Source organism: Anopheles merus, chromosome 2L (assembly GCF_017562075.2).
Source record: "Anopheles merus strain MAF chromosome 2L, AmerM5.1, whole genome shotgun sequence".
Taxonomy (NCBI): Eukaryota; Metazoa; Arthropoda; class Insecta; order Diptera; family Culicidae; genus Anopheles; species Anopheles merus.
In genome coordinates, this window is record NC_054083.1 from 15,512,844 (window position 1) to 15,540,549 (window position 27,706).

Genomic DNA, 27,706 nt, shown 5'->3' on the forward strand with positions numbered 1-27,706 from the left:
TCGTACTAAGATCCTCGCTATGTTATGATCGTTAAGTCCATTCGGAATCCCTGGGTTAGTGGATATTACTCTAGTAGTTTGGTAATCTCGTTATGGATGAATATATTTAGGATGAGCTTGCACAGTGGCGTTGGATGTAGTTGCTTTCCAAAATGCTGGATTAAAATGGATATCGCGAGAATCATGCAATGATTACAAACACTTGTGATACGGTGCTAGTGCGGAGTGATACTGTTGGTAATTATATGTTTTTCCTTGTTGGAACCTCAAGGAAGTGCATAATTTTTCAGGGATTTATTGGTATGGTTGATGACTTCAAATAAATAGTCATTAGTCATGAGTGCATTGTAGTGCGGTTTCGATCGCTACTTCGATCCATCCTCGACGCGATCCTTGCTTTAGATGAACGATAATTGGAGAAATTAATTTCATTGCTACATTGCCACATCAAGATGTGCAAGACAAAACTTACTTAGCCCGGATCAAAAGTGAACATTGACAACAGCATGGAAACAGGGCTGTGCAATGATATGGAAACAGGGCTGTGCCTAAGGAAGTATTTCATCTCAAAGAACATCGGTAGGACTTCGAAGCAGGCACACATTTACTGGTCTATGAGACATGGACACTGTCCAGATTTGACGAAACACTCTTAGCATTCTGGCCATGTTAAACGAATGGATACCAGTCCATAAAGAGGTGGTAGGTCCAGCTTGAGTTGGCAAGGAGAAATTCGGCATGGATGCTACGATAAAGGCAAGGGCCGTCCCTGTCCTTGCCTTGAACATCACAGCATTCGCATTCGCATTGAATGCAGCGTTCGGATACTCTTGCAGCAGGCCAATTCCGGCGGATACACACTTAGGCGTCCTTCAATTACGTAACGCCAAAATAGCCAATTTTCGACCCCCTTCCCCATTTCCCCCTAGTGTAACAAACTGTATCGTTGGAAGACCCCCCCCCCTAAAAAATTACGTAACAGAATGAACCCCCCCCCCTCCGCTTCCTCCAAAAGCATATTTTATTTAACATAAATAGGGGTTTTGAGATTGTTTTGTTTGTTTTAAATTTATTGTGATGTATTCACAATTTATGTAATGAAAAAAGATAAACTTATATTATATTTTATATAAAGAAAAGTTATCCCATGCAGCAATCAAATTCAAAAAGATTCTGATGATCGGATCCTCAGCACCGTTTGAAATGATCTTGGATCACCATCATCAGAACCAATTGGCTCAAAGTCTCTATAAAAATAAAGAAAAAAATTCATCCAGCCGTCTTCCTGATCCTCCATAAATACCTTTTACCTATCCAGAAATGTTTTTTAGCTTTATATATTGTATTATATAAAATCACAAAAAGAACAAAATCGGTACTACTTGCAGGAGTTTCCTCTGCATTTTCGATGTATCCATAAAATTACAACCAATGATAAACTCGGACGAAAAAAGGTTACCAACATCTCCAGTTGTTTGAAACAAATTGGGTTTGAAAGCAATTGGATTGGTATTATTACTGTTTCCAGTGTTACAGTTGTATCTCGGGACATTTGTCCCCCTCCTCTATCAGCGATACGTAATGGTACCTTAAGTAAGTCTGCTATGACGAATATGGTATTGCACAGTCCACCACTGTTTCATTACCATTTTATTGAAGTTTCAAACTTTATATTTAGCACTATTTTACTGAGAGTACTTTAAAAACGTCATGTAAATTCATAAAATATTCGAAGATTTATAAAACTATTTCCATTAATTTGCAGTTAATTTAGATTCTCCCAACAGTCGCAATCACCTTTTTCTGTTCTTCACTGTACATCATGTGAAATGTTACCGATTGAAATTTTTCACGCACGCCTCCTGCGCGCTCTAGTGTTGGGAACTCGAACTATTTATGCTTTTTGTTATGCTCAGAATTGAGGCAACGAAACATAGATCAACGAGTGCAAATTGATGTTAAAAAGGTTGGCCACAATTCATCATGAAAAATGAGAAGAAAATCCAGATATTTGTTAATAGCCGTTGACCTGAGGTACCATCTTATGCTTCAAACGAGCGAGCAGATTATATGGAAACAACCCAAGATGGTAGGGAAGATGCGCTTTAAGAAGTTTGAGCGATCGTGTGATCGTTCATGTTTTCCCTTTACATATACAAGTATACATGTTTTTATTGATTTGAAAATGTTTGTACGGTGTACCATGGATTCGTAAATCTTTTTCTTTCCCCATTATTTGATCAATTTAGCTAGCCCTGCCAAGTTTTGATTTTTTGCTTTCGTAGTGTTTAGAATTACCGTTGTTGGAAAAATTAAAAAAAAACCCGATTTTGTAATTTAAAAAAAGTGTTTCCCTTTAATTTTTTTGGGGTTATTCAATTATTTCATAACCTTAAAACACCACCTGTTTTTAATTTAAATTTTAATTTAATTAAATTTAATTTAATTTAAATCTTACCAAAGCAGTCCGAAGCAAAGGCGTAATTTTGTCATCATGAACGTGTGCATCAACCACCAATACATTTCGCAGTTTACAAAAGAACTTGATCTTCCCATTTTTTTCGAAGCAACGACACAAACAAACTCGACAAACCCGTGGTGAAGTTTTAATACAAGTGCATTAATTTATTTCAAATATTATAGGGAAAGGTGTAACAGAGAGCACATTGTCTCTACGAACCCCCCGTTTCCCCGCCTCGCCCCACTAGCATTCGCGTACTGGAGCCACACATCGGCAGCAGCAACAGCAGACGCACACACACACACTGTGCCGCGTCTCCGCGGGACGGAACGGAAAACTGAACAGCCGCCTGCTATGCCCTAACGTGGTATGCAACTAACGAAACGACAATGAAGAGAAAGAGGAGGAAGCAATCATCCTACCAGCGCCGAATTATGTGGGATGTTGTGGGTGGGTCTGGAAAAAGCGCCACATGAATTATATGCAACTTTCAATAATTTCACTATCACTATCGGTCACTACTACCTTTCTACTACTACTACTACTACAACTACTTCTATTACTGCTCTTAGTGGCAGCTGCATAGAGCTAAACGTTATGCGTCTAATTCGGGGGGCTTTGCATATATTTGCTTTAGTCATAGTGCTACAAAGATTGCTGATTAACGTAGTTGCATATATTCCCGTTTTCTTTTTCATCATTTTGCTTGCTCTGGCTAGATTCAGTATGCATTGTTTGCTTTTCTTTTCTTTACTATTCGTCACACATTCCTGCCCCCTTGTTTGTCTCTCTGTCGACCACCCTATCGCTTAGGTATATTGTACAAGTTATAGTTTTTGTATGCTGTGCTAATGGATTGCTACATTATTAAACCAACCTGTGTCGTGTACTACTCGCAACTATTGCGTTCGAGAGCAGATTCCCTACTCTCCACTAACGCGCGCTACTACTACTAAGCGTTCCGTATTTTTTTTCCTTTTCTTTTTGGCTAGCTTTCTGATTTTGTAAAAGAAAAAAAAAAGAACAAGAAAACGGAACCACTAAAACACAATTAAAGAAACTACAAAATACAATTTCGTATAAACGTGTGTCCTGCTTTGTTTAGTTCTGTATCATGTTCATGATTACTTATTTAAGCACCAGTCCGGTGTGAAGTGTTTTTGTACAGGAGAAGGTAGAAGTAAATAAGGGAAATAGGTTCGTAGAAAAAAAAGCACACTTAACACAGTGTAAGTTAAAGAAAATCGTACACGTCGCAATCGTTCATTGGCTTATTAAACATAATTTTTGGTTCGGAAGAAGAGCAAATTAAAAACAAAAAAGGAAAAGTAGCGAAGAATGCAAAAGAAGGAAGAAAAAAGATGATAATAAAACTATTTGCCATCTCCACCTAACTATGTGTGTATCCGATGGGTTTACAACTTTAATGCGAAATAAAAAGGGAGAGTAAGAGTAAAACTTAAGCACTTAATTAAATCGTTCGCGAGGGTTTAGTATCTCAGGACATTTGCCTCTGTTTCTCTCTCTGTGTCTCTCTCTTTATTTCTCTCTCACACTCTCTCCTCTGTTTGTCCCTTCTCTAAGCCTATCCAAATGCGCTTTCGAACGCGTTCGATATAATTAAAAAAAAAATACACGCACAACATTGCAATAAAAGTTAAGTAAAGAAGACATTTTCGTAAAACATTCCTACTTGCTACTAACACTACCACAAAAAAAAAAAACTATACCATCGAACACTCCTAGGCTAGAGACTATATTCGTTAAGCTTTCTATGCATCTTCTGCCCCTCAATTCTCGATGCGCTTTTTGTTCGCTATCAGTTACATTTTGATCATCGTTCAGTATGTGAGAGAGATAGAGAGTAAGTCGTTTTATAATGCACTCGCTCTCCTTATATCCTTAATCCCTCCTCTCAGTGTCTCGCCTTAATTGCATAATGCTGCACACTGTGACATGCACTCGAATGCTTAAGCTGCATTATGGAACAGTTTTTTTAAGAGAAACATTTCGAGAGGACAACATTATTGACGATCACCTTACGCTTAACACTCCGCGCGTTATGCGGATAAAATGATAAAAAAAACGTATCTTCTATGTATATAATATATCATAAACCGTGTATGTGTGTGTATTTGTGTGTGAACTCTACAAGGATATCATGTCAAGTCGATAAAACGGTATAGGAAGGGGCGGCCCTTATCAATCGCAATTCGTTTACGCGCTAACCTTGCTAACAGTATAAGTTACTCCCTTTGCTTACAAACATTCGTGTACATGTTGTATGTACGTGTGTGTGTGTGTGTTTAGATTAAAAAATAAAATAGCGTCTCTATCGGAGCTACTGCTAAGATTCCAATCCTCCCATCCACCCTCCCCCCTCCCCTCCCCGGGGCACAAACAAAGAGGGAAAGCGGACATGCAACGCATTTAAACGCTAAACCAGAAGCGAGGTGAGGATCATATAGAAGAGAGCGCCTTTTGTTGTAATCCTATCGTTTTTATATCCTTTTCAGCGAGCCGTTCTCTTGTCTTGACAAAGAGAGAAGAATAGTTAGACAGAGAGAGTGAGAGAGAGTGAAGGGAAAAGAGAGCGCTTGGGAGGGAGGTCGTCGAAGCGTTTTTGCCAGCCTATGAAATTAACGATCTGGCAGGGCTTGCCGCACCAACCGAAGGTGCAGTGATCGAGAGGGCTGCTGGTGGCGTTACTGCTCCGTCCAGTGGTTGCTGCTGGATGCAGGTGGCACTACTGCTGGCGTTGCTGGTCAGGGTTGCGGTTGCTGCCAGTGCACTGCCCATCGCCGCCACGTCAATGTTCGCCGCGGACGAATCACGCTCGTCGAGGGGTGACGCGATGTGGGCGGCAGCACTGGACTTGACCGGCGATACCATGGAACCGATCGGGGAGGCCGAGGTAGCCGACACGGACGAGGAGGGCGGCGTCGAGGCCGGCGGCGCTGACAGGTTGGCGGAGGAGAGCGGGTTCGCGAACAGGACACCCTCGTACTGGACGCCATTGAACTCCATCGTGACCACCAGCTTCTGGTCGCCTTTGCTAGCGTCACCTGCAGAAAGGGAGAAAAAGAGTTTTAGTAACAGTGTGATACAAGGGTGATGAGCGAATCAGAGTGGATGAAGTAGAGATCTACGCACTGAGTAAGAGTGAGTGAGTTGAATCCTACACATAAATCAACTCAACATAAATATTTTATATTTGGGAATTTAGTCACATTGATTTTGGCCAGTGTTGCAAAATGTCATGAGCATCACACGACGATCACCATGAAACAAAAATGAACAGCTTGATGCTCATTGCTGATACACAATGAAAGTGTGTAATTCGCAACGCAACATGTGAATGCTTGAGTCCAGCGCGATACTCTGACTGACAAGCTGAGCTTAATGCTTTCGCAAGAATAATCATGACTTTTCCTGGCTGTGAACAGTTCCACTGTTTCAGTCAGCAACACTCCTGATTGAAACGAAGTTCAAGTCAGCTCACGTACACAACTGTGATAATCAGTGGTGAGACCTAGTGATGGGTAATCCGGAGTGGGGTCATGGATCAACTACGACTCCGGTGCGCAAAATATGACTCCGGCTCGGGATCATAACTGGATTCGACTCCGGATCAGTCCGGATCAGTCCGGATTACTTCGGATCTCTCCGGATTACTCCGGGTCACTCCGGATCGCTCCGGATCACTCCGGATCACTCCGGATCACTCCGGATCACTCCGGATCACTCCGGATCACTCCGGATCACTCCGGATCACTCCGGATCACTCCGGATCACTCCGGATCACTCCGAATCACTCCGGATCACTCCGGATCAGTCCGGATTAGTTTTCGTACATATTCGATGTACGACTTGAAAGTTAATGAACTCATCAAGAATTGTCTAAACGATAATGGACAGTCATTCCGAATCCGGAGTGATCCGGAGTGATCCGGAGTAGTCCGGAGTGATCCGGAATAATCCGGAGTGATCCGGAGTAATCCGGAGTAATCCGGAGTATTCCGGAGTAATCCGGAGTAATCCGGACTGATCCGGACTCGGAGTCGATGAGTCCGAGGGTTTTCCTGAACGCACACCCCCCCCCCCCCCCCCCCCCCCCCCCCCGCTAAACAGTCCGGAGTAACTCCGAGTCCAACTCCGAGGGGTGCCGGAGTCGGATCAATCCGACTCCGGAAAAAAATTGTATTTATCCATCACTAGTGAGACCCAAACAGCGGGTAGACCAAATACCCAAATGCGTGACACTTTTTGTAGCACCCAACTATTGGTCACTCACGTGGTCATGACATTTTCTCCCCACGATAATCACGATATTCTTGGTCCCAAGCAACCCAATGAGCATGCTTACTCGCTCTGATTGTTTTTCGTTTGTTGGGTAGAATAATAAAGCGTTTGAGGGAGAAAGCATGGTCATTTTGTTGCTTGGGATCACACGCACGCAACGCATATCTCCAATAACTATCGTGATGATTATCAACAGAAAATGTCGCGACCAGGTGATTGACCAAGAGTTGGTTGCAAAAATATCACCAAGCAATCTAAAATGTCACCACACCAACATAGATTTTGTTTGAGTCAGATTATTTGCTATAACAGTGACAGTGACATTTTGCAGCACTGATTTAGGCATTAGATTCCCAAAAAAGTAAGTTTCTAGTCGGCACAAAGGATATGTGTTGCGCTCTTTTCAGAATCGTCAAAGAGTGAATTAAAGAATCAAATCCCTACTATCACTCTTCTGCTCTGATTCAAATCAATGCAACAGCTAAGTGATTCTCATCTCTATTCTGAAGATCTTACCTCGACTGATCAGCTTAAACTGCATGCCGGTAATGCCAAGCGGAGAGCTGAACGGATCGCTACCGGCGCCACCACCGCCACCGCTCGTCGATAGATGATTCTTCGAGTGATGCAGCAGCTCGCTGCTGTCCGGCGTCAGGCTGAGCCGATCACCGTTCTCGTGCTTGCGTAGCTCGCGCGCAACACGCGCCTGCTGCTGGTGCTGCAATTGCCTTTGGTGCAGATGATGCTGATCCAACAGCTGCTGCTGTTGTTGCTGTTGCTGCTGTTGCTGCTGTTGTTGGCTTTGGCGCTTCAGCTTGTCGGCACTGTCACAGCGTAGCCGCTCGCGGTCCAGTATGCTCAGATCGAGCGTGGCGAGACTGTGTTGCTGTTCGCGCTGCTGCTGCTGTTGCTGGGCGGCCACCTGCTGCTGAATACGTTCTCGCTCACGTTGCTGCTGCTGCTGTTGCTGCTGCTGCTGCTGCTGCTGCTGAAGATGGTGATCGGCAAGGCTGAGCGCGAGCGGGTGCTGGTTGACGGCAGCGGCGGCGGCGGCCGCAGCAAACGATGCCCGCAGCATGTCCTCGTCGGTCGTTTCGTCCTCCATTTCGTCCTCCTCGTCGTCACCGTCGTCGTCGAGCGTGGCACGACGTCCGTGCGACCCATTCTCGCGCAGGTTGACCGGTGTAGTGTCCGACCGGGCGTCATCTTCGTCCTGCGAGGAACTGTTTAGCTTCTGGGGCGTTAGCGAGCGGTTGTGATGGTGCGAGTGGTGATGATGGTGGCTGCGCTTGGCCGGCGGTCCCAGCCCGTTGCCGTAGTCACGCGGATCGCTAAAGTCGACCGGATGGTCCCGTTCGCGCTTGATCGCTGCCATTGCATGATCGGGCGATTCCGATAGATCGAGAGCACTGTGGAAAAGAAAGCCCAAAAAAAATGCAATTTAATAAAGAAAAAACGTGAAACTTAAACCACTTCAGCTAAGGACCTACCTTTGCATATTGTTTTCCGGGCTAGTGTTGAGCGAGTTCGGTGGACTGTTCGGGCTGGGGTTGTACATGTTCCACAGGGCGACGCGCGAAATGTCGATCGCGTTCAGGGCGGACAGCTTGTCCGGGCTCTGCGAGCGGCCCATCTCCTTCGGCTGGAACATCTTGATGTAGTTCAGCATGCGCTGCTCGAACTCGGCCGGCAGCATGTTCGGTATTTGGCCGACCGGTGGCAGCAGCCGGTGATGGTGCTGCTGCTGGTTGACGTGCGACACCAGCGACAGGGGCGGCATCTGCGAAATGCCTTGCGGAATCGGCGAACGTTGCACTGAGGGCTGCAAGGGATGTTGAGGAATAACATAGCAATACGGACATATTTAGTACACGCTTTAAAGCCTAATTACTCTCTCTCTGTTTAATTAAACTAGAACTGTACTGATTTAATGAATGGACTTGGAATAACGTCGATCGATCGGACGCATGAATGGAAAAGAGCTCCATTTCCGTTTCATCAATGTTTGGTGTAGTTTGAACGCAAAACAAACAACATCCGATCCGATCATGTGCGCAGATCGAGATCAGTGCTCAAGTCGGGGAGCTGTGTTTTCACGTACGGTTTACTCATTTCCATTATTACACCACAAGAGCCATAAGAGCAGGCCCAAGTGCGGCAGCAAACGTGAGCTCACTGCAGCCGTATGAACGCATCGGGCACGGAAGCAAATCATTCCTTTAACAACACATTAACAACCGGGAACGATTTAAACGAGCCCAGTCGAAAACATGATCTCCGACACGAATCATTCTAGCAGCAATATGCTGCTGATGCCTCCCTGCCTTCGTGCTGGCCATGGGCTTGCATGCATGGCCCGTTGTAGTAGCAGATTGCGTTGTTTTGCGATCAGTTTACAACACTGCAACATAAGCATGGATCAAGGTTTATTGATTATTATGGACTATGGTTTATTGCATTGGAGGGCGTGCGGGTTTTACTGGAGTCGGTCCAGTCGTAAAACAAGTTTGATTGTTGCAGCATATGCAGTATGTAGCGATCAATTGCAGATGGTGCTTTTAAGCGATTAATAATAACATAAAACTCACAGATCAATAAGTTATGTAGCATGTGAAAGATAACCGAAGCTTGTTGTGACAATAAATTATTGTGGCAAAGCCTTTTATGTAACGCTGAACATTGGAGGAACAATAACGATAATGTTTTGTAAAATGTAAAACGATTTCTTCTGCAGTCCAAATGCCTCCCCTACATCGCTTGCAACGATTGGAGACTTAGTGGGCAGCATGTGCGTTTGACGCACCTGTATCAACTGAAGCTGATTCTAACAATGTCCCCCCCCTGTGTGTGCCCCGCGTCTGTGGGGTCCGTTCGTTGCACTTACCGAATCAAACTGGCCATAGCTAGAGCGACGACCCTCGCGCCGGTTTCCATCGATGGCCGCCTGCAGTTCTGCCGGTGTGCTCAGGTTCTTCTTCTCGCACTCGTACGGATAGAGATACTTCATGTACCTGTAATGGAATTAGAGAGAAGAGGCGTAAAAAGAGGCGTCCATAACAAAAAAGAATGTGTCCAGCCGCTTGTTGTTGCTGATGCTGAGATGATGCAAACGGGTTGCATCCATGGTTTCGATGATGGGGAGCGCATCACTACTTATGCTTATGCTATGCGCTGAACAGATGACCAATGTAAAGCATTGGAAGGTATATAAAGATAGAGAGCGGGATATAGCGAGGGTGAAGTGGATGAACAGGTAGGTGAATATAAATATTAATTCATCGAAAGGTGCTGCAACCGCCACCGCCATCTCGCTCACATGGCTGTCCTGTCTGCCCCTGTCTGTCTGTCCGTCTTGGTCGGGACTGTCGGGTGTGTTCTAATTGACTGTGTAAACATATTTACATGCATTGCAATGCATGCTGGACCAGCATTAAAAGAGAAGGGGAGAGAGAGGGAGAGAAAAACCAGTATTTTATAACGGACGCATATCGGTCCAGCGTGTGTTTGTGTGATAGGTAGAAAATGTGCTTTCAAGATTGAAGATATCTTCAGCCGTTGAAGTTTTACAAAGAGTCGACAAAGAGCGCGCTTTTGAGGTCCATTGGAAAGGCAGTACATTGTAGATAAAAAAATAGTTTGAAATATAATCGCTACAAACTCACAGAACCCCTTTCGGCATATTTCAATCAAATCCAATCCAATGCTACAAAAACTTCCACACAGCATAGTTCCAGGAAGCAGTGATTGAGCATTGCGCTGCATCGTGCAACGCATCCGATTCGCAAGGGCAGCTGTGAATCACACACACAACAAAGCCATAACCCGCCAGAACCCGCCAAAAGACTCATCTCAACATCCCGAACCGAGTGCCCAGTGCCTTCTTGTGGTACACATTTCGACTACAATGTGGTTGTCTTTCGGCCGGGCCAAAGAGCGAGAGAGAGGAGGCTTCCGTTCTGGCCGAGGGTTTATTCTTTCCTTATAAAACCCATAAAATAGTCACAGTGAAGCAATCTCATTAATATAGTGCGGCGGCTTTATGTCCCAAATGACGGTATATGTCCAGACGGTGCCTTCTGTTCGGAATTTCTGGTATAGCGCCCGCGAGAAAACCGGAAAGCTAATAAACCTTGAACCACATTTCCTTCGCTGCAAGAAACGCATGCAAAATCGAAATCGAAACAACCTCGTGAGATACGATGGTTGCCGGTGGTCCAGACATGCGTGCAGTGTCCTTCGGTTCCACTCACTCAGCCTCACAGTGGAAACAGAAGCTCCTTCCTCACTCGGGCGTTATTATTGCCTTTTGATGAGGCTGCGAAGCGGAAGGGAAGCTCACAGCACAGTCCCGGATGAGTCGCGATCGCTTAGTAGCGCGAAAGCGATAATCGATATTTTTTCGTTTTCTTCTTCAAATTCTTGCAAATACAGGTTTAAATAATTTTAGTTTTTTTTAAAACGTTTTGATTCACGCCCGTGCTGCCCAAAGGAGCTATCGCGATGTGGGGTTCGGTTCTGCTGTCTGCTGATGGATTGTATTTGAAGTCGTTAAAAATCGAAAGATTTCATTTCGAGCCCAGGCGGGCCGATTGAACATGGACGCATGAACGGTTGATGGATGCATTGGATTTATGATCATCTTCAATTTATTGTTTGAGCTACAGCTCACATTGCCATTCGTTTAATTGTGCACATTTATACTCGTGGTCTGAGGTGTGTCCAAAAGGGAACCAAAAGGGAGTTTTGAGCAATAAAAAATGATTAAAATTCCATCCCATACCATACTCCAGCCGAGTGCAATAATAAGGTAAAATTCATTGAATTTCAAAACACTCCGTCTTGAATGGGTGTTCCAATCGACATCGAAATGAAAACACACACGATGTACATGTTACCTTCGCAAAAGGCTTGCTCGATGGGTTCAATGAACCAATTAAAAAAGGGTCAAATTAAACTGAACGTTGTCAATTTATTCGTATCACCCAATTTATTCGTATGGAATGTTCATGTTATCAACCAGTAACACGTTAAAGTGGGTTAAAGTTTTGCTGGCGTTACCCGCTCAAGCATCAAATGCATTCAGATCTGGTAAATAATCGACCTTCCTGCAGCTACCACCCTCAGCGAAAACACCAAAGCAGCATACCGCAGCACAGTTGTTTGTGTGGGACTTTTGAATACAAAAAACAGTAATAATGTCAAATGAAATCCTCACAGAACAATTTCCCGTCACATACACACACACACACATTCACGTACATCACAAAGAGATAGAAAAAAACCGACAATCGTACCGAAACCCCCAGAGAGAAAGAGAGGAAAAAAGCAACAGAGGGAAACAACACACGGGAAATAATAAATGTCACAAAATTATCAACATTGACTTTAGCTTCCACCCACTCCCGCTGCGTCGATCGTGCCAAATACCCGCAACATCCAAAACCGAGTCCTCTGATGTCTTCGCACCGCAACCATGACTCGCCCTTACTCGCGCTCTCCCCGCTGCATCGACCCTTTTTTTGCGCAAGCCGAGAAAGCGTCGATCGTCTCCCAAATGTTTGCGCGCAGAGTGAGCAGACAATAAAGGTGAACTGTTGGAGTTTGTGTTGTTTTTTGTCTTCCATTGCTTCATCCGCTGTTTTGGGGGGCGTTGGGTGTTTGTGTTTGTGTGTGTGTGAGGGTTCGCTTGCCACACGCGGTCCAAAGGGGGGCTCACAATCGGGACATTAATTTCGGTATGGCACAAAAATATATTAATTTAATATTTAAATTACCATCACACCGACGACCATGAAAGACCAAATTTGTGTCACTTAGGGAGACAAAAAAATGCAAAAAGTGAAACTACGGGGAGGTGAGGCTACATTTTGAGTGGGAGAGCTCTTACTGATACCCTAATGGGTGTCAATTTTAGCCTGCCTTAGACGGTATGGCGCGCTCGCACCGACTGCGAACAACTGAAAGTATGCTCTATGTTGTTCACTAAGGCTTGTGGTTCCGCCTCAAGTCAGACGAATTGCACGTGTTGTTCCAAACACGATCGGCACACCTGATGCTTCACACCTCTGCAGGAAAGCAGGAATTTTAATGCGCAAACAGCGATAGAATGACAATAACTACCCTTTGCAGACGCTACATAATGATTAGACAAAAGAATGAATTTATGATCGAATCGTATCATCATTCGGGCACAATTTCACGGGGCATCAAACACCACACGGCAATCATCGACAGAGCAAAAGAAGTTAGCCGACTCGGCGAGCATTTCGCTGCAATGCTGCATGGCACAACATGGGCGCACCACAATGCAAACAGATGTGTGTTGTCCGCCGTGGGCCGGCGGAGGATGGAGAACAATATTTTGAATCAATTTTCTTTGACTTTGCAGCAGGGCGTTGCTGCAGATGTGGCTGCGAGCGAAGCAGACAAACAGACGCCAGCGAGCCCCGAGTTCGCGCCGAGAGCTGTGGTTGAATGGAGATTGAAGGGTTCTCTTTTTTTTGCATAGAAACCATAACACAACGTCATGGTATGGCGTCTTTCATCTTTGCTGGCGTAGTCGAAGCGAGTTGATGGTACGGATTAATCCGCGCAGTTCGGGAAGATCCTCGCGCTCTAGATTATGCTACAGCAACAGTGGGGCAAGCAATCTTTAAAAAGAACCCCTGAAAAGCAGAAAAATCCACTCCCACTAATTACCAACACAAAACATCAATTACATCGCGCAGCGACAGCGACGACGCACACGTGCAATGACACCGGGGGCCTAAATATTTGTCTATTGAAATTCAAATACCGGTCCCCACTCGAGCGCAATCCCCCCTCCCCCTCCCGACTGTCGTTCACTCCAAAAGCCGCACACTTATGACTAAGCCATGTGCGCATATAAATATGTTTATGAACGCATCGGTCGTAAAGGGGAGGGTTATGTGCGGCAGAAGCGGGGGGTTTTGGAACACTTCTTGGGTACACCGGCACGTAGGTGGCGGGTTGTGCAGACCACAAATAGCGTCACCATCACCTTGTGGTTGTGGTGGTGAAGAGAACCAGAAGAGGAGACCTGCAACCCCCATTGAATCATAAACCAGCATCATCGCCCGATCGTTTGCCGTCACTTTGGTCTTTTATCACTTCCCGGCCTCGAGAGGGACGGCTTTTACACTTTTATTTTAATAATTTAAATTCAACACTGTTCGCAATAATGCGCAAAAAACGAAATGTTGAAGTGTAATTGATTCGTTAAAAAAATGCTTTGAAATTCAGTGGTGGGGAAAGTAGACAAAAAAACCACAAACCGCACACGCCAGCACACTCATAGTCGCGTAGGTGAGGGAAACGTAAAACAAAACAATGAGAAAGAAGGGGAGAGAGGATATAACAAAACAATCAATTTCGTACACGATATCAAACACGTCCATGTTTGAACAATTAAGTGATTGTTGGTTTTTTATATTTTTCACCCTGTGTCCCTTCACCTTCTCTCTCTCTCTCTCTATCTCTCTCTCTCTCTCTTTCTCTCTCTCCCTCACGCGGTGGTTGTCACCTAACTTTCTGCGGTCTGGATAGTACTTTGTATTGCGATGATGTTATAATAGCTTGATCAGTTTGCGGTTAAGAAGAGCTTTGCAATTGATGATTGTGTGAACAATGAGCATAATGGTAAGGACCCCTCTGTTCCACTGGCATGCAATAGGGGTTGATTTGACATAGTGTCAGGGTGTCTTTATTATTCATCCACACAAACTATGAGCTCATTTTTATTCCTTTCTTAAACAGACGATTCGTAGCAAAGCAAAACGTAGTAATTGCTTTAACTATTGCAACAAATCAATGTGAACAAAAAGACATAGCGGGCAATTCCAATCGCTCGGTTAAACATGCCAAACCAACCACACCGTTTAACCATGATAAACGACTGGGAAAGGGGGAGCAAGTGAAATTAAATGTTTTCACATGAGAAGGAGGCTCAAACTGTAGCTTTCCTCCCGTGCGACTCGCGCCAGAGTACATTTTATATTGTTTAATGAGTAAACTTTAACGATCGATCTTCATAAATCAATCTAGCTCGATCGTGCTCGCCACGAGACACACACACACACACAAACACACATCCATCCCTCATTTCCGTGTCGGAAATACGATCGCTCAGCAACGAAACTCTGGGCCACCAATCCTTCTGGTTTCAGCTTCGGAGTCTCATTTGTATTTTAATGAAATTAGCTTACTTTATTGATGATCGGGGGTTGGGGAGGTGTCGGGTTGGGCAAGCGTTAAAAAAGGCACTGCCAAGCTCAAAACAAAACATCGGTTAATATGCAGTTTAATTTAGTGCCGGCCTATAAAACTGTTTTTTCCTTCTTGTGCTGTCCGGTTCGGTTCAAACGCTTCTCCGCTCCGCAAGGCCAGCATAAGAGAGCAGCAGCGAATATGTGGAGCATATTTCCAGCCCACAGCGCATTGATGGTCGTGCCCGTTCCCTGGTCCCTGTGTGCACTTTCACATACAGCTGCACCTCAGCACACTACACACACACACAAGCGCGGGTAGTCTTGGCAGTGTTTCTTCTGTTCGCGGCGCGGTATCGCGGCGTCGGCGTATTATTGTATCCCTGGCTGCCCAAATTTTATGCCCAATGAAAACACGACTCGTAGATGGACGGGAGCACACACACACATAGATGTAGCCGGCTGCTTGCACTGGATGCTCTTACAATTCTGCACATGTGCAACAGGGGACGCAATTGCAGCAATGCGAGGAGAGTTCCGAAACGCTCGCTGGCCCTTTGGCGCGCGGTCGGTCGAGCGCCGTCTCTCAGGAGAGCGCTTAAAACAAAATGAAATCCAATAAAACTGAAGTATAAATAATAATGCTTGCATCGGGCGCAACGGGGAGCTGGTTGCTGAGGGAGTTACGGAGGGTGGGCGGCATCGAGATTATAAATCATGACGACCGCTCTGGCAACTGGCCAAACGCGGGCGTCCGTGATGGTCCGTGCTGGTGGACGGTTTGGCACGATCGAGGAACGAGAATTGAGGAATGGTTTGGGGTCCTTGGTGCTATTTCATGAACTACTACCGAGAAAAGCGGGAGCGCCAGGCGGCAGCAGCAGCACCAGCCGAACACATGATGCGATGCGACGCAATGACGATCAATTTGTTGTTTTTCGTAGTAAACACAATTTGAAGAGTTTTCGCGATGGTGGTAGTACATGGAATCTTCACATCTTGAGCTTAAGAGTGTGTGAATAGTTGCTAGAGAGGTACATATATCTGAAAGCAATTCAATGTTCTGAACCACGCCAGCCAGTAAGAGCAACGAGGAAAGCAAAGTGTTGTTGACGCATTGCTTTGTTTGGTGTTTCGGTGTGTTGTATGATTTATTTGGATGATGTAATGTAATAGCATTTTAGTTTCAATAGCCACATGCCATTGAAAAATGCATTTTAAAGATCCTAATTAAGATTATCATTCAAAGAATTGTTCAATGCGAACGATATGGCCATACAGGGGTTTCCAGGAGTTCTCATAGCTGTGAGACATTTTATTGAGTCCTTCTTACGTGAAATGAACCTAATGTAAATGGGAATTGGACTCTATAGCACCCTTGTTGGATCAAATAAGATTTTTCAAAGAGCCTGTCGAATAGGAATGCCATAGGATGAAGTTCACTTCCCATATGAAAGAGTCAAGGAAGTGTCCCACAACTATGAGAACCCCTGAAAAACCTTGTAATAAGTTTCGTTTTGGCATTCCATCAAAGCTTTAAAATCAATCATGTTTACCATCATCCCCATCCTCATCAGCATCATCGAAGACACCCATTTGCCAACGTTCGAAGGATAAGTGCCGCTGGTAATGATAGAGCGCTCGGGCGTATGATTAGACCACATTAAACCGAGTCCCACCGCCCAGAGTCCAGAACGAGCCATTGCAACGCAAAGAGGATGGGGCGAGCGAGCGCGTGCGGTGGATCGGTGATCGTAATAATTTATGCGCATACACATACGCCCCCTTTTGAGCGTGGATTGCAGTTATCAAGCAGCTTATATGTTGCACTTTTTGTACCCCGTTTTCCCTTTGCCCGTCGATCGCACGGAAGAACGCCATCCCTCGTCAGCGAATGAGCGAGCGAAGCCGCGATGCGCGAACCCCCTTCCTGCCGTAAACTCGTTTCTGCACATTGGATCGATTTGTATCTGGAATATATTATACAGTGCGCTCCACCATCATGTGGGTCTCGTTTCGCACATGCAGAGGACAGCAGCTTGCCAAGGAGTTTCGCGCAACGGTGGCCATTTTGGTATGTGCTTGTGTGAGGTTCCTCTCGTGCCGTTTTATTTAATCCCGCCGGGAGGGCTCCTTCCCGCGTTTGCCGTCCCCTTTCCCGCGGGTTTTGTTGCATCGGAATGTCCCTGAATGGTGTGTGTGTGTGTGTGGTGCCATCATCCATGCATTCGGACGACATTTTGACGAATTAATTGACTTTATTTTGTTTTAGCGGTCCTTTCGGAGCTCGCTGTGTCTGTGTGAGTCGTGCTCTCTCTCTCTCGTTTTCTTTTACATTCCACATACAGTTGCCCGTACGTGGCCCCCGGGTGAGCCGGTAGAAAACGGTCGCGAAAATCAGACGCAAACGGAGATTGAGAAAGAATTCGAAACCGCGTATCGCGTCGAAAGGAGGGTTGCCCTCCTCGCGCAACAGCGGAACGGATTCGGCAGGACGGTTGCGGGTTCGCTGGGCACAGTTTTAATTTATTCTGGAACCGATTACAACAATTTTGAATTGGAGCGAGGAGCGAGCAACAGCGAGGAGAAGCAACAGGGAGAGAACAAAATGGCGCAAGCAAAAGGAAAATGCACTCGCGCTACGGTGGTGGTGGTGAATTGGAGGCAAAGAATGAAGAAATTGCTTGCGCATACGCAACGAGCGCTGCAGTAGTGTTTTATGCGGCAACATTTATGAATAATATAAAATTTGCCTTTAAATTGGTCTTAAAATCTCCTGCATCTCATGGTAATAGACATTTTCAAACCATAAAACTGCACTAAATCATGTGTGTGTATGTGTGGTAGAACAATGAGTTTAATTGCAAATTTTACAATTAATTTGTGTCCAGCACTGCAGGCCCAATACTTACTGTGTTCGTAGGGTAAATGCAGCGCTGGTGATGCTGGAAGGTAGATGCAGTCCTTTGATGATTTCTTGCCACAGCTTTTTGTTGATAACGTCGACAAGCCCTCCGCGTGCGATAACGAGGTTGTACAGCTCGTACAGATCCAGCACCGATTTGGCCATGATCGGCAAACGGTTGATGGGAGTGCCTGAAGGAAAAGAGAGGGAGACAGAAATATGATTAAAGATACCATTTACATTGCCATTCATGCTATTTCACGAGGCAACAGCAGCACTAATAAATACATTCGACTAAGAGACCTAGACCGATACATTTGTCATTTGAAATCAAACGTTCTCCCGGGTCGCCTCAGGTCCCACCACTCAGCATCCACCACCGGCTGGCGGCACACGGGAAGTCTATTTTTATTTATCGCTCGCTTTTATTATGGTAACCATGAGGTGTAACCTCCTGACACTCTTTCCGCTCGACCCGCGCGACGACAGGCAGGGGACGGCAGCGCACAAAGTCGAAGATCATTATCCATAGCACACATAGCGCAGGGATGTAAAGAGGCAAAGCAACAGTACAGCAGCAGCAAGAAAAAAATGTAACCAACCACTAACAACAATAACAATATCAGCCACAATAACAGTGGCTACCGGTCACAAGCAAGGAAAAAATGCTACAAAATACATCTTCCACCGAGCGCTACCGAAACCGACCCATCTGACAATCAATTTTGACATCTTCTCCTGAGGACGCTTGCATGCGCATATTTTCGGCAGCGGCGGCGACATCTCCCGGCGCGATAAATAGCATGAGGAGGAACTGATGGTGGTGATGTGCATGGGGGGAAATAAATGATGAATATGTTCATCAGACGGTCCAACGAAACTCTTTACCGAAACTCTGTCTTCTACCGTTGCCCGGAGGAGCGGACTAAAATGGACTTCTCTTCGGGTGTTCTGTGCGGCAGATCGGGAACGATGATGATGTACTGTCACGCTACGAGATGGCGTCACGACGAGGGTAAATAATTCAGGGTTCGGAGGAAATTATGATCGTACATTGATCGACTACTGGGAATGGGGGGGACGATTGCGTAAATAGTTTCTAGCTATTTTTGTTGCGTTAATCCTATTTGCTGCGACGCAAGAGGAGTGCGTTCTTCATCGCGACTGGCGCCGGCAGTAGAATAGAGGTGTGATTATTGATTGAAAGCTGCTTGGTGGAATTAAACAATTTACTTATTTCTTATTTCTTCCCTTTTCATATCTTAATAAGATATGAATTAAGCACAAAACGTATGAATTGCATGAGAATGTGGATACAATAGGAATAAGATTGTTGCCAATTTAGGGCACAGCACTTATTGAACTTTTCAAATGCATTTACAGCCGAACGAACAATCAAATCAGCTCTGATGGAATTTGAGATTGCTTAAAAATCAGTGCCTTAAATCTATCCACACCTACACGAGGTAGAAAACCGACATGACAAATATTCACTCTGAAAGCGATTTCATCACCGGGGAACTGGATGATAAATACCACCGCAAGATCATCGTATCATCCAATAACTCATCCCAACCGCCATCTGTTGTGAGTGATATTGCCATGTTTCTTGCAAAAGAATTATGATTAAAAGGTTATGTTGTGCTCCCGCCACCAGTCGCCCTCTGAATCCCTCCCCTCGGGAAACCTACTCATCATACACAATCACACACAAACAAATACACACACACGCCTCCACAGTCGGCGAAAATATTTTGACAAATTAGCATCACCCGTTTCGGTGGCGGGGGCAACATTCTCTTTCACCCCGCAAAGCCACACTAATGAACGATCGCGTTCGCTAATGCGATCGTTCCCTTGTGCGATTTAGCGATTGCTTCCATCTTCATCATCAAACATCATCGCGGCACATTATCAACGTCATTTGACACAGTGGGGAACGGGGGGTGCGCTCGCTCGTGCCGAAGCCATGTGGTCCCATCCATCCTCTCCTCGGCTCGCTTCCATATGCTTGTCGTTTCGGCGGGTTGCGGTTGCGGATAGGAGCGGAATGGGGTCACTGGCTCCCGACTGTTGTGACATTCGCTTTTCCAAACAAACTCCGGTCTCGACGCCGGCCTCTAACGAGTGTCGCGTGGAAAAATACAATTTATTTGTTTCGAGGTCTCGACTTCGTGTTTCTGTATGTGTGTGTGTGCGATGCCAAAGCAAAAGGCAACGGGATTAGCGTCGGTGCGCTGTGGTTTTTCACTGGAGGGAATGAAAAACGTTTTGCGGAAATTTCGTCCCCCCCTCACCCAAAATCCGGAGTTTCCCATCGACTGGGGGCAGAGCTTGTCGGTGGCTCGTCACACTCACCACGAGTACCGGCAACACCGCGGGATTGAGTTGTTTATAAACTAGTGCGTGTGAAAATATAAACATGCCCGTGGGTCTCACTGCTCCACACAGCGCGCTACTTTGTATTATTATTAATTATTGAAACTGCTGCCAAATGGCCGCCGTTTTCGGCTGCATCTGTGATTGACGAAGTCCGCTCACGCTTCAAGAGTTTCTGGTTCCAAGATCCTTCCCTTCCCAGCCCGTGGGGGAAGGAGTGGGGTTTTAGTTTATTTGCCAATGTTTGTGTGTTAATTAGCGAGTGGTAAAGCGTAACAAGATTTCCCAACTAACAACAACAGGGACAACAGGGATCAAAATTGGACCAAACGAAAAAAGGTTTCACACTTTAATCGGTAGGAAAAAAAATATTCATCACACACACACACACACTGGTGTGTGGCATGAAACAACGGCGGCAGCAATGTTTTAATCCAGCCGGAGGTCAGAAGGCGACGGGTAAAACAATACAACGTGTCGAGTGGAGGGAAAGCAAAAAAAACAGCAACCAAAAAGCCAAACACAGGTAAATGAATGGCAGAATCTTTGATATAATCGGACTAAGTCACTGCGAACACGGAGGGGACACTGGGTTTGGAATCGAATACCCAAGGAGATATGTGATACCTTTTCCGTGCACTTTTCCGGCTTCCGAGCAGTGGCTCTTTACCTTGTGCATGTGTGGGCAGCTTGAGTGGAGTTTTTCCTTCGATTGATACGAATCGGATTACATGCAAAAATGAAAAATACACGTACGGAACGTCCCAGACGACCCAGACGGAATTTGAGGGGGGCGGTGCAGTGCATCGATAATGATGTGGATGCAAATTAAGTTAGTTTGTTGTTGGCAAAGCCATCCTTGTTAGTTCCGGGTGTCACATCGCCCCGGGATGTGACGACATTTGTGGCCGGGTGTGATAGAAAATGCATAAACAATTATTGATCGACAATGTAGCATACGAGCTACAAATTATTGCATTTGTTTTTTTAGAATTAAAAGAAAAATAATTAAAATGATTTTTCTAGCAAATAACAGACCGTAAGAGTGACGCATAAGCCGTAAGAGTGACGCATTAATTTAATGAGATGAAAACCAGGTGGAAATTTTGTTTTCCCTTTTCTCTGCGATATAATTCCAGATTCGGCGCGTGACACAACATTTCTGTTCCGTTTCTCACCACACACATTAAACCAAACGCCATAGCCCCAAGCACAACAATTTCGTGCACAATTCGAAAATAGCTAAACACGTGGTGGAGTGAAATTAAAAAAAAAGGGGACGAAAGAAGCAAAATAAAATCCCCGTCAACGATGCATTAATCAAACGCAGAGCACGGGCACGCACGCCTGCACGGTGATCTTCACGATCTGTGCGATCACGAACCAATCTTACGCTCCCCCCCAATCCATATGGATTGCTTGTATCCCAACACGCTTCACCGGTATCGCCCGGTACCGTGCCATGTTTTCATCTGTCAGCCTTAATTCTCGATTCCTGCGTCCGATTATTTTCCCGGGAAACCCAAAATCAAGCTCCCGGCGACTGTTTCGCGTTCACCGTCCTGCTGCCCAGATGAGAAATGGGAGTGGTGCATGTGCGCTTGCCTGAGCCCGATATAAACGGTCACCCTGTTCCACTAATTCTCTCTATCGTGTTGGGAAGGGAGGTTATTCCCTCCCCCCTTCCCTATAGCGGGGTGGCCAGCAAGAATTTGCCCCTCGTGAAGGAAACAAAAACAACAGCTCCATGACAGAATCCATTAGTTTGGATAATTTCGGTGAATGTACGCGCTCCCCCTTTCCAGGGCGATTGCCGCTTCCGCTGTCAGCGTTTTTTTGTGTGTTTTGGTGTTTTTGATTTCTGTGTTTTTATTAATCAATCGCAGGGCTGTTGCTGCGACCCCCGCGGCAGTAATCGATAAAAGGTACGCACACACATACAAAATGGGAACCAACCAAGAAACATGTTAAATTTTTAACGGAGGATGTTCATCAATTATAGTGGCGTGTGTTGCGGATAGACTCCGCTTATAAATAAGTGCTGGTGAGTGGTGAGACGTGTTTCATTGGAGCAATAAAGTGACATGTTCAATTCCACTCCAAAAGTGGGTGGACTCATGTTTGGAGCTTGATAAGTGAATGTTTGCTCTGCTGCTGGTATGATATCGTGTGTCAGGGCAATGGTTGGCATCATCATTGAGTGTGATATCAATTAATTGGCTCGTCAAGCAAACTATCACAGCAAACAGCAAGCGTTTGGGGCGTGTTAACTTATCAGCGGTACTGTGTGATATTGGGCAGAACGCGAAATAAAACATCTGTATTGTAACGTTTTTCTCTTTCACTGTCCCACCAAATGACGCACTACAACTATTCGATTAGTGTATGGCAAAGAGGCTTACCGCTCTCTTGTTCTGCTGCCGGAGGGGTGTAGTTCCCCAAAAGTTCCTCAAAACGATTCTCGCCCAAATTTGACCCTACATTTCAAGCAGGTTCGTCCGAACAGATCGGACGAGTGTTATTTTTCATTTCAATCAACCGATCAGATCATCAGCCTGGCCCCGTGTTTTCCACCAAATAGACGCGTTATAAATCACATTAAAAAGCTATAAAACGCAAAACGTACCGCAGACTTAACAGTGTGAGAAAAAACTTCAACCAGAGATAGTAACCGAGCGAGAGAGAGAGAGAGAGAGAGAGAGAGAGAGAGAGAGAGAGAGAGAGAGAGAGAGAGAGAGCGACAGAGAAGCGTTAGGGATAATAAAAGCGTCTTCCAACAGCTTCCTTAAACAGAGCGGTTTCTCACGTTTCATCTTGCAGGTTATTGCGCGTGGTGCGGCATTGTGGGAGGTTTGGGAGAATTAGATTTTACGGTTTTATGCTGATATAAAATTTATTTCCCTTCGCTAGCTCCATTGCAAGCGCGCAGCCACAAGTCCAAAAGGGTAAGTGTAATAGGTGGGCTGGTAGTTTATATAAACAGATACGCCAAAGGAAAGAGCTATCAAAAAAACCTCAGCGCAAGGTTGAGGGGAATTTTTACTTCTTCGGAAAGCTTGAGAAAAAATATGAAAAACCATCTTTGAAATCTTGCGCCCAAGGCAATGATGTGTTGAAGATTTATTGGATATGAAATGATGGAGAGTACACGAATTTATACCCAACATGAGTGTTAAAGATAAAGCGCTGACATACTGAAGAAATTCTCGGAGCTTGCCAAATAAAATATCTAAAGAGTTTAATATTTGCCCAAACAATTCATTCAACTGCGTTCTGCAGAATTTTCCTGTTTAGTTCTTTTGCACGCATGGCATGTCAACCGCTTATTATACTGACCGAGCTTGGCAAAGGAAGTTCTGCCCCGAGGCTACAATTTAATCAGCTCCAAAATGTGTGAGCATTTTTATATGTTTTCTTATGTGTGTATGTGTGTAGTTTTTGTCTCTTCCACTGCAGCGTACATTCAAGCGGCAGAATATAAGCTGGAAGCAAAAAAAAAGCCACTCCATCTGGAGAATAGTTTACAGCAGCAGAATTGCATGACGAAGACTGCTTTCATGGGTTAAAAAGAGAAAATGTAAAAACAGAACGACCCTGCATTTAAATCGAATTCAAATTACCCTCTATCCAGGGATTGCGTCCAATATTCCATCACCTTACTCCACCACCCAGTCGTGTACTATTTGCATTCGTACGATAAGCGTTTAATTGCATGCATGTTTCATGTTCACAACTTGGACGCAGCTTGGCTATTATTGAGCATATAAGCAGAAAGCATTTTTGAGTGTGTAGTACACTTATGCTGGCGTAGGGAACACAGCTTTGGATGTTGATTATGTGATAAGCACAAAAAAAAAAGTATAAAGCATGTGTAATATTTTAATAATTAAATTTCCAATACGAATTCCATAACGACGGGGAAACAAATCTTCTATTGAGAATATAGCCTGTGAACAAAGCACTAACATTTTTGTAGGGTATAAGCAAAGCTTGTTGAAAACAAAACGTAAATGAAACGGTTTTGAAATTCATCTGGACATTATTTTCTCTTTCCTTCTTTGCCCAAGCATTCTTACATTCATGTGGTCTTCATACGACTGAGTGTGACTCAGTGAAGAAGAGATGAGTGGGTGGGCTGAGGTAGACACGCGAAGTGGGGAAGGAAGGTGGGTAGGTTCTGTACTTCCAGCATAATCGGCATGAATATATAATAAAATTATTAAATATAATTATTTCTTATCCTGGCTTAGCAGTGTTGTGGACACGTCGTGCAAGAAAGGGTTACCTCAACACCATCGTCGCTGCCAGGTACGGTTCGTGAGGTGAGGGATGAAACGAGACGCATGGTGAGCACTGCACTCAGACCTCCCTTGTTCCGTGCGCTTCCTTGGCCAGTATGTAAATATGCGGAGCATGTTTCTTCGCTTTCTCTTTCCCAACTTGTTCCTTCGCCCTTTTTCGCTGCCCAAGTACGACGCTTCACGGGACCCAGGCCGGGGGGGGGGGGGGGGCAAGGGGTCATTGCATTTACAGGAGATGCAGCGTCGTGTGCAGAAAAGGGTATGGAACTGCTGTAAGACCACGGCAAAAAACCGCACAATTTTAATGCTTCGTCAATCATTATCGATCCATCCTCATCGCAAACGTCAAGCATAAAATGGCATGTGCGGTGTATGTGTGTGTTTCATTTGTTGTTGCTTTCCATGTCTCTGAGCTAAAGCTGTAGTAAGGAAGATGAAAATGGGAAACCTTTCGATTGGCTGCAAGCGAACAGGAATGTAACGATCGTCTACGGTGATAGCATTATGCTGGAAGGAATGTTAATTTCAAATTCATATCTGTTTGTGCATAATATTATGCGTTTGCGTTTCTATACGATTTTTGTAACGAACTTGGGCTAGCAGTACCGATCAAGCCGCCTGCAAACACCGACCATCTTTGGCTCTGTTTTAGCAAGATATATTACTCTGTTGCTTGATTGTGTACAAAAAAAGAATACAATCCATTCCGATGCCAAACGAACACCTCCTAGGACCGCACGGTGTTGTCTAGTTTGCCTGCTCGTCATTCATTCATGATACAGCGCGACAGTCCGGTACAACCAACCAATGGTCAACGGAAATCATTGTACGGAACATGCCCATCGAAAAGGATGATGCAACGTGCGGATAAATATTGATTCAATTAATTAAGTCAATATTGGCCGTTCACAGCTCTAGCGTTCCGAGAGCCCGGAGAGCTCACACTCGTGTCTCGTCATGCACCTCACCTCATCCACCCAACATCCGGGGGACATCTAGCGCGTCGTTCCACCATACGTCCCAGCTTAAATGATCTTGTTCGAGCTGTGTTCCGATCGGCACACAATAACATCATTTTGGAGCAGCAAAAACCCGCGTCCCGATGGAACCACCACCACCAACTGTGCTGGGGCTAGCTTAGTTGAGTGAACTGTTGCACTTGGGACCAAAGATATTTTCGTGCCTTAGGAATTGTTTGAATTGTGGCCGGGATAGAAGGATGGACAAGATTGAGATCCGGTGACGGAGTCGCCTTTAATTGATTTGGATACCTCAGCCACGCGGAATTCGTACCGATGGGTGGATCTTACTTATGGAGATGTTCACACATTTATGGGAGGATTGAACTAGTCTACATTTCTACAAATATTGACCGTATATTGTGTTTAAATGTTGCTGCTGGGTAAATAATTTAACGGTGGTTTTACGATGCTCTGTGAAGTATAGAGTAGACATTATTTAGGTGAATGGATTCATGTTTTAGTCCGTGTTGGGATCATTTTTAAAAAGGGAAGAGGACTTCGATATTTTTCGGTATTTAGCTTCAATATTGTACCTGGCTTTTGTGGGCCACGGTTAGGAAAAGCTGGCTTAAAAAGTTCCGCATTGAAGTTGGTGGGTTACGAATAGCAATTATGATTCGTTACCGAACAAACGAGTATCACCTGCTTACATGCAAACACTACCGAGAATCGTTTGTAAAACCAGAATTCGACAACCACGTGGTTACTATTTACCGGTACAAGAAACAAATTAATTACAGTGTACGCATGAAAAACAACAAAACGGCGGGAACTTCCCACATCATGAAACGATGCCTCCCGTTGTGTAGATGCTACTGGCACCGTGTCACACACACACGAACTACACAGGCCCGTCTCTGTCTCTGGCAATTCAGACATTGCCAAGGAACAAGGTTATAACTAGCGCCAATGGAGGTTATAGCAGTCGCGCAAAAAGTCCGTATTATGCATGGAACGGCAACCGGCTTCGTTAGATATTGCCGCGGACTTGCAGAATGAATAAGAAACCCCCCGGGCCCGCTTCTTCTTCGCGCTGAGGCAGGGGTTTGCTGAGTGCCGGGGATAGCGAAATGTTTTTACACTAAATTAACATATGTTAGACATCCAATGTCAGTCACAAAGAGAAGCGCTTCCTGGGGGGAGGAAAAGTACAAGGGGTGGTGAGTAAGATTGGAAGATCCGTAAAGTAAATCAGCAAAAAGTCTTTTCAGCGTAAAGGCGGTCGAACTGATCGAATGGAGTACCAACCAGTTCAAATGAAAGTGAAGGCAAACATCTATTCTTTCCACGGGTCGGGGTATTACTACTAGACAGTAGACTATACTAGAAATAGAATTTATAGACATAAAAAAAGTGTATAGATCTCACTATGTATAATTAGAGATCCACTTTGTGGTCGCGTCTACTTGGGAGGGAAGATGTCATCCATCAGATGTGTGTCGGGAATAGGTCTCGATGGTTTCAATCAATTTTCCCAAACGTACTGTGCCGTAACCGTAACACCATCGTGTTCGCCCGGTCAGCGCGCTTGATGGATCATCTTCGTCGATGGAGAAACTGGCGTGTCTCAGAATCGGGAAAATTGACTTCCATCGCTCATCATCATCCTTTCCATGGTTGGGGGTGAGGGGTAGATGGACGAGAACTTAGCATACCGAAATACTTCCAATCCCTGGGGGCAAAATGGCACACCACGGCGCGCTCGATGCGCAACACGTAATTAAAAATCGAATTCGGAAAGCATTTCGGTGGAAACTCAATGCTCCCCCGGTCAAGGGGTGGCTTGCGCGCGTTCGATCAGACAAAATGGACATGGTTGCGGTTGCATTAGCGAGTGGATTGAATTTCCTCCATTTAATGGTGGAAACAAATACACAACAAATACATACATCACACAGCCGAAGATCAAGGCGCAAGTTCACCACTGCCAGGCAGCGTTAAAATCGAGCTTGCGCGTTCGATTGCTTAATTGAGTAACATATGGTACGCTTTTGGGGCGGTACTGGTGCAGATTGCGAGGGTATCCTATAAGTTGAAACACGAGACATGAAAATACCCGTTGGTATTTTGGAGCAAAAATACGATATTCTTAGCTAGACTCATCATAATAA

At 45.1% G+C, this 27,706-nt stretch overlaps 1 protein-coding gene across 1 annotated transcript in view; it reads right to left on the minus strand.

Moving 5' to 3' along the window:
• Positions 1-2,605: 2,605 nt before the first annotated feature.
• Positions 2,606-27,706, minus strand: part of LOC121593706 (protein dead ringer-like) — a 106,895-nt gene continuing 81,794 nt past the window's right edge. Inside the window, exons 7-11 of the mRNA XM_041916296.1 lie at positions 17,901-18,084; positions 9,648-9,774; positions 8,254-8,585; positions 7,280-8,172; positions 2,606-5,526 (exon numbers count right to left, since the gene is read on the minus strand). Of these exons, the coding sequence (XP_041772230.1) occupies positions 5,093-5,526; positions 7,280-8,172; positions 8,254-8,585; positions 9,648-9,774; positions 17,901-18,084 (1,970 nt within the window). The 3' untranslated portion in view covers positions 2,606-5,092. The remainder of the gene's footprint in view (positions 5,527-7,279; positions 8,173-8,253; positions 8,586-9,647; positions 9,775-17,900; positions 18,085-27,706) is intronic.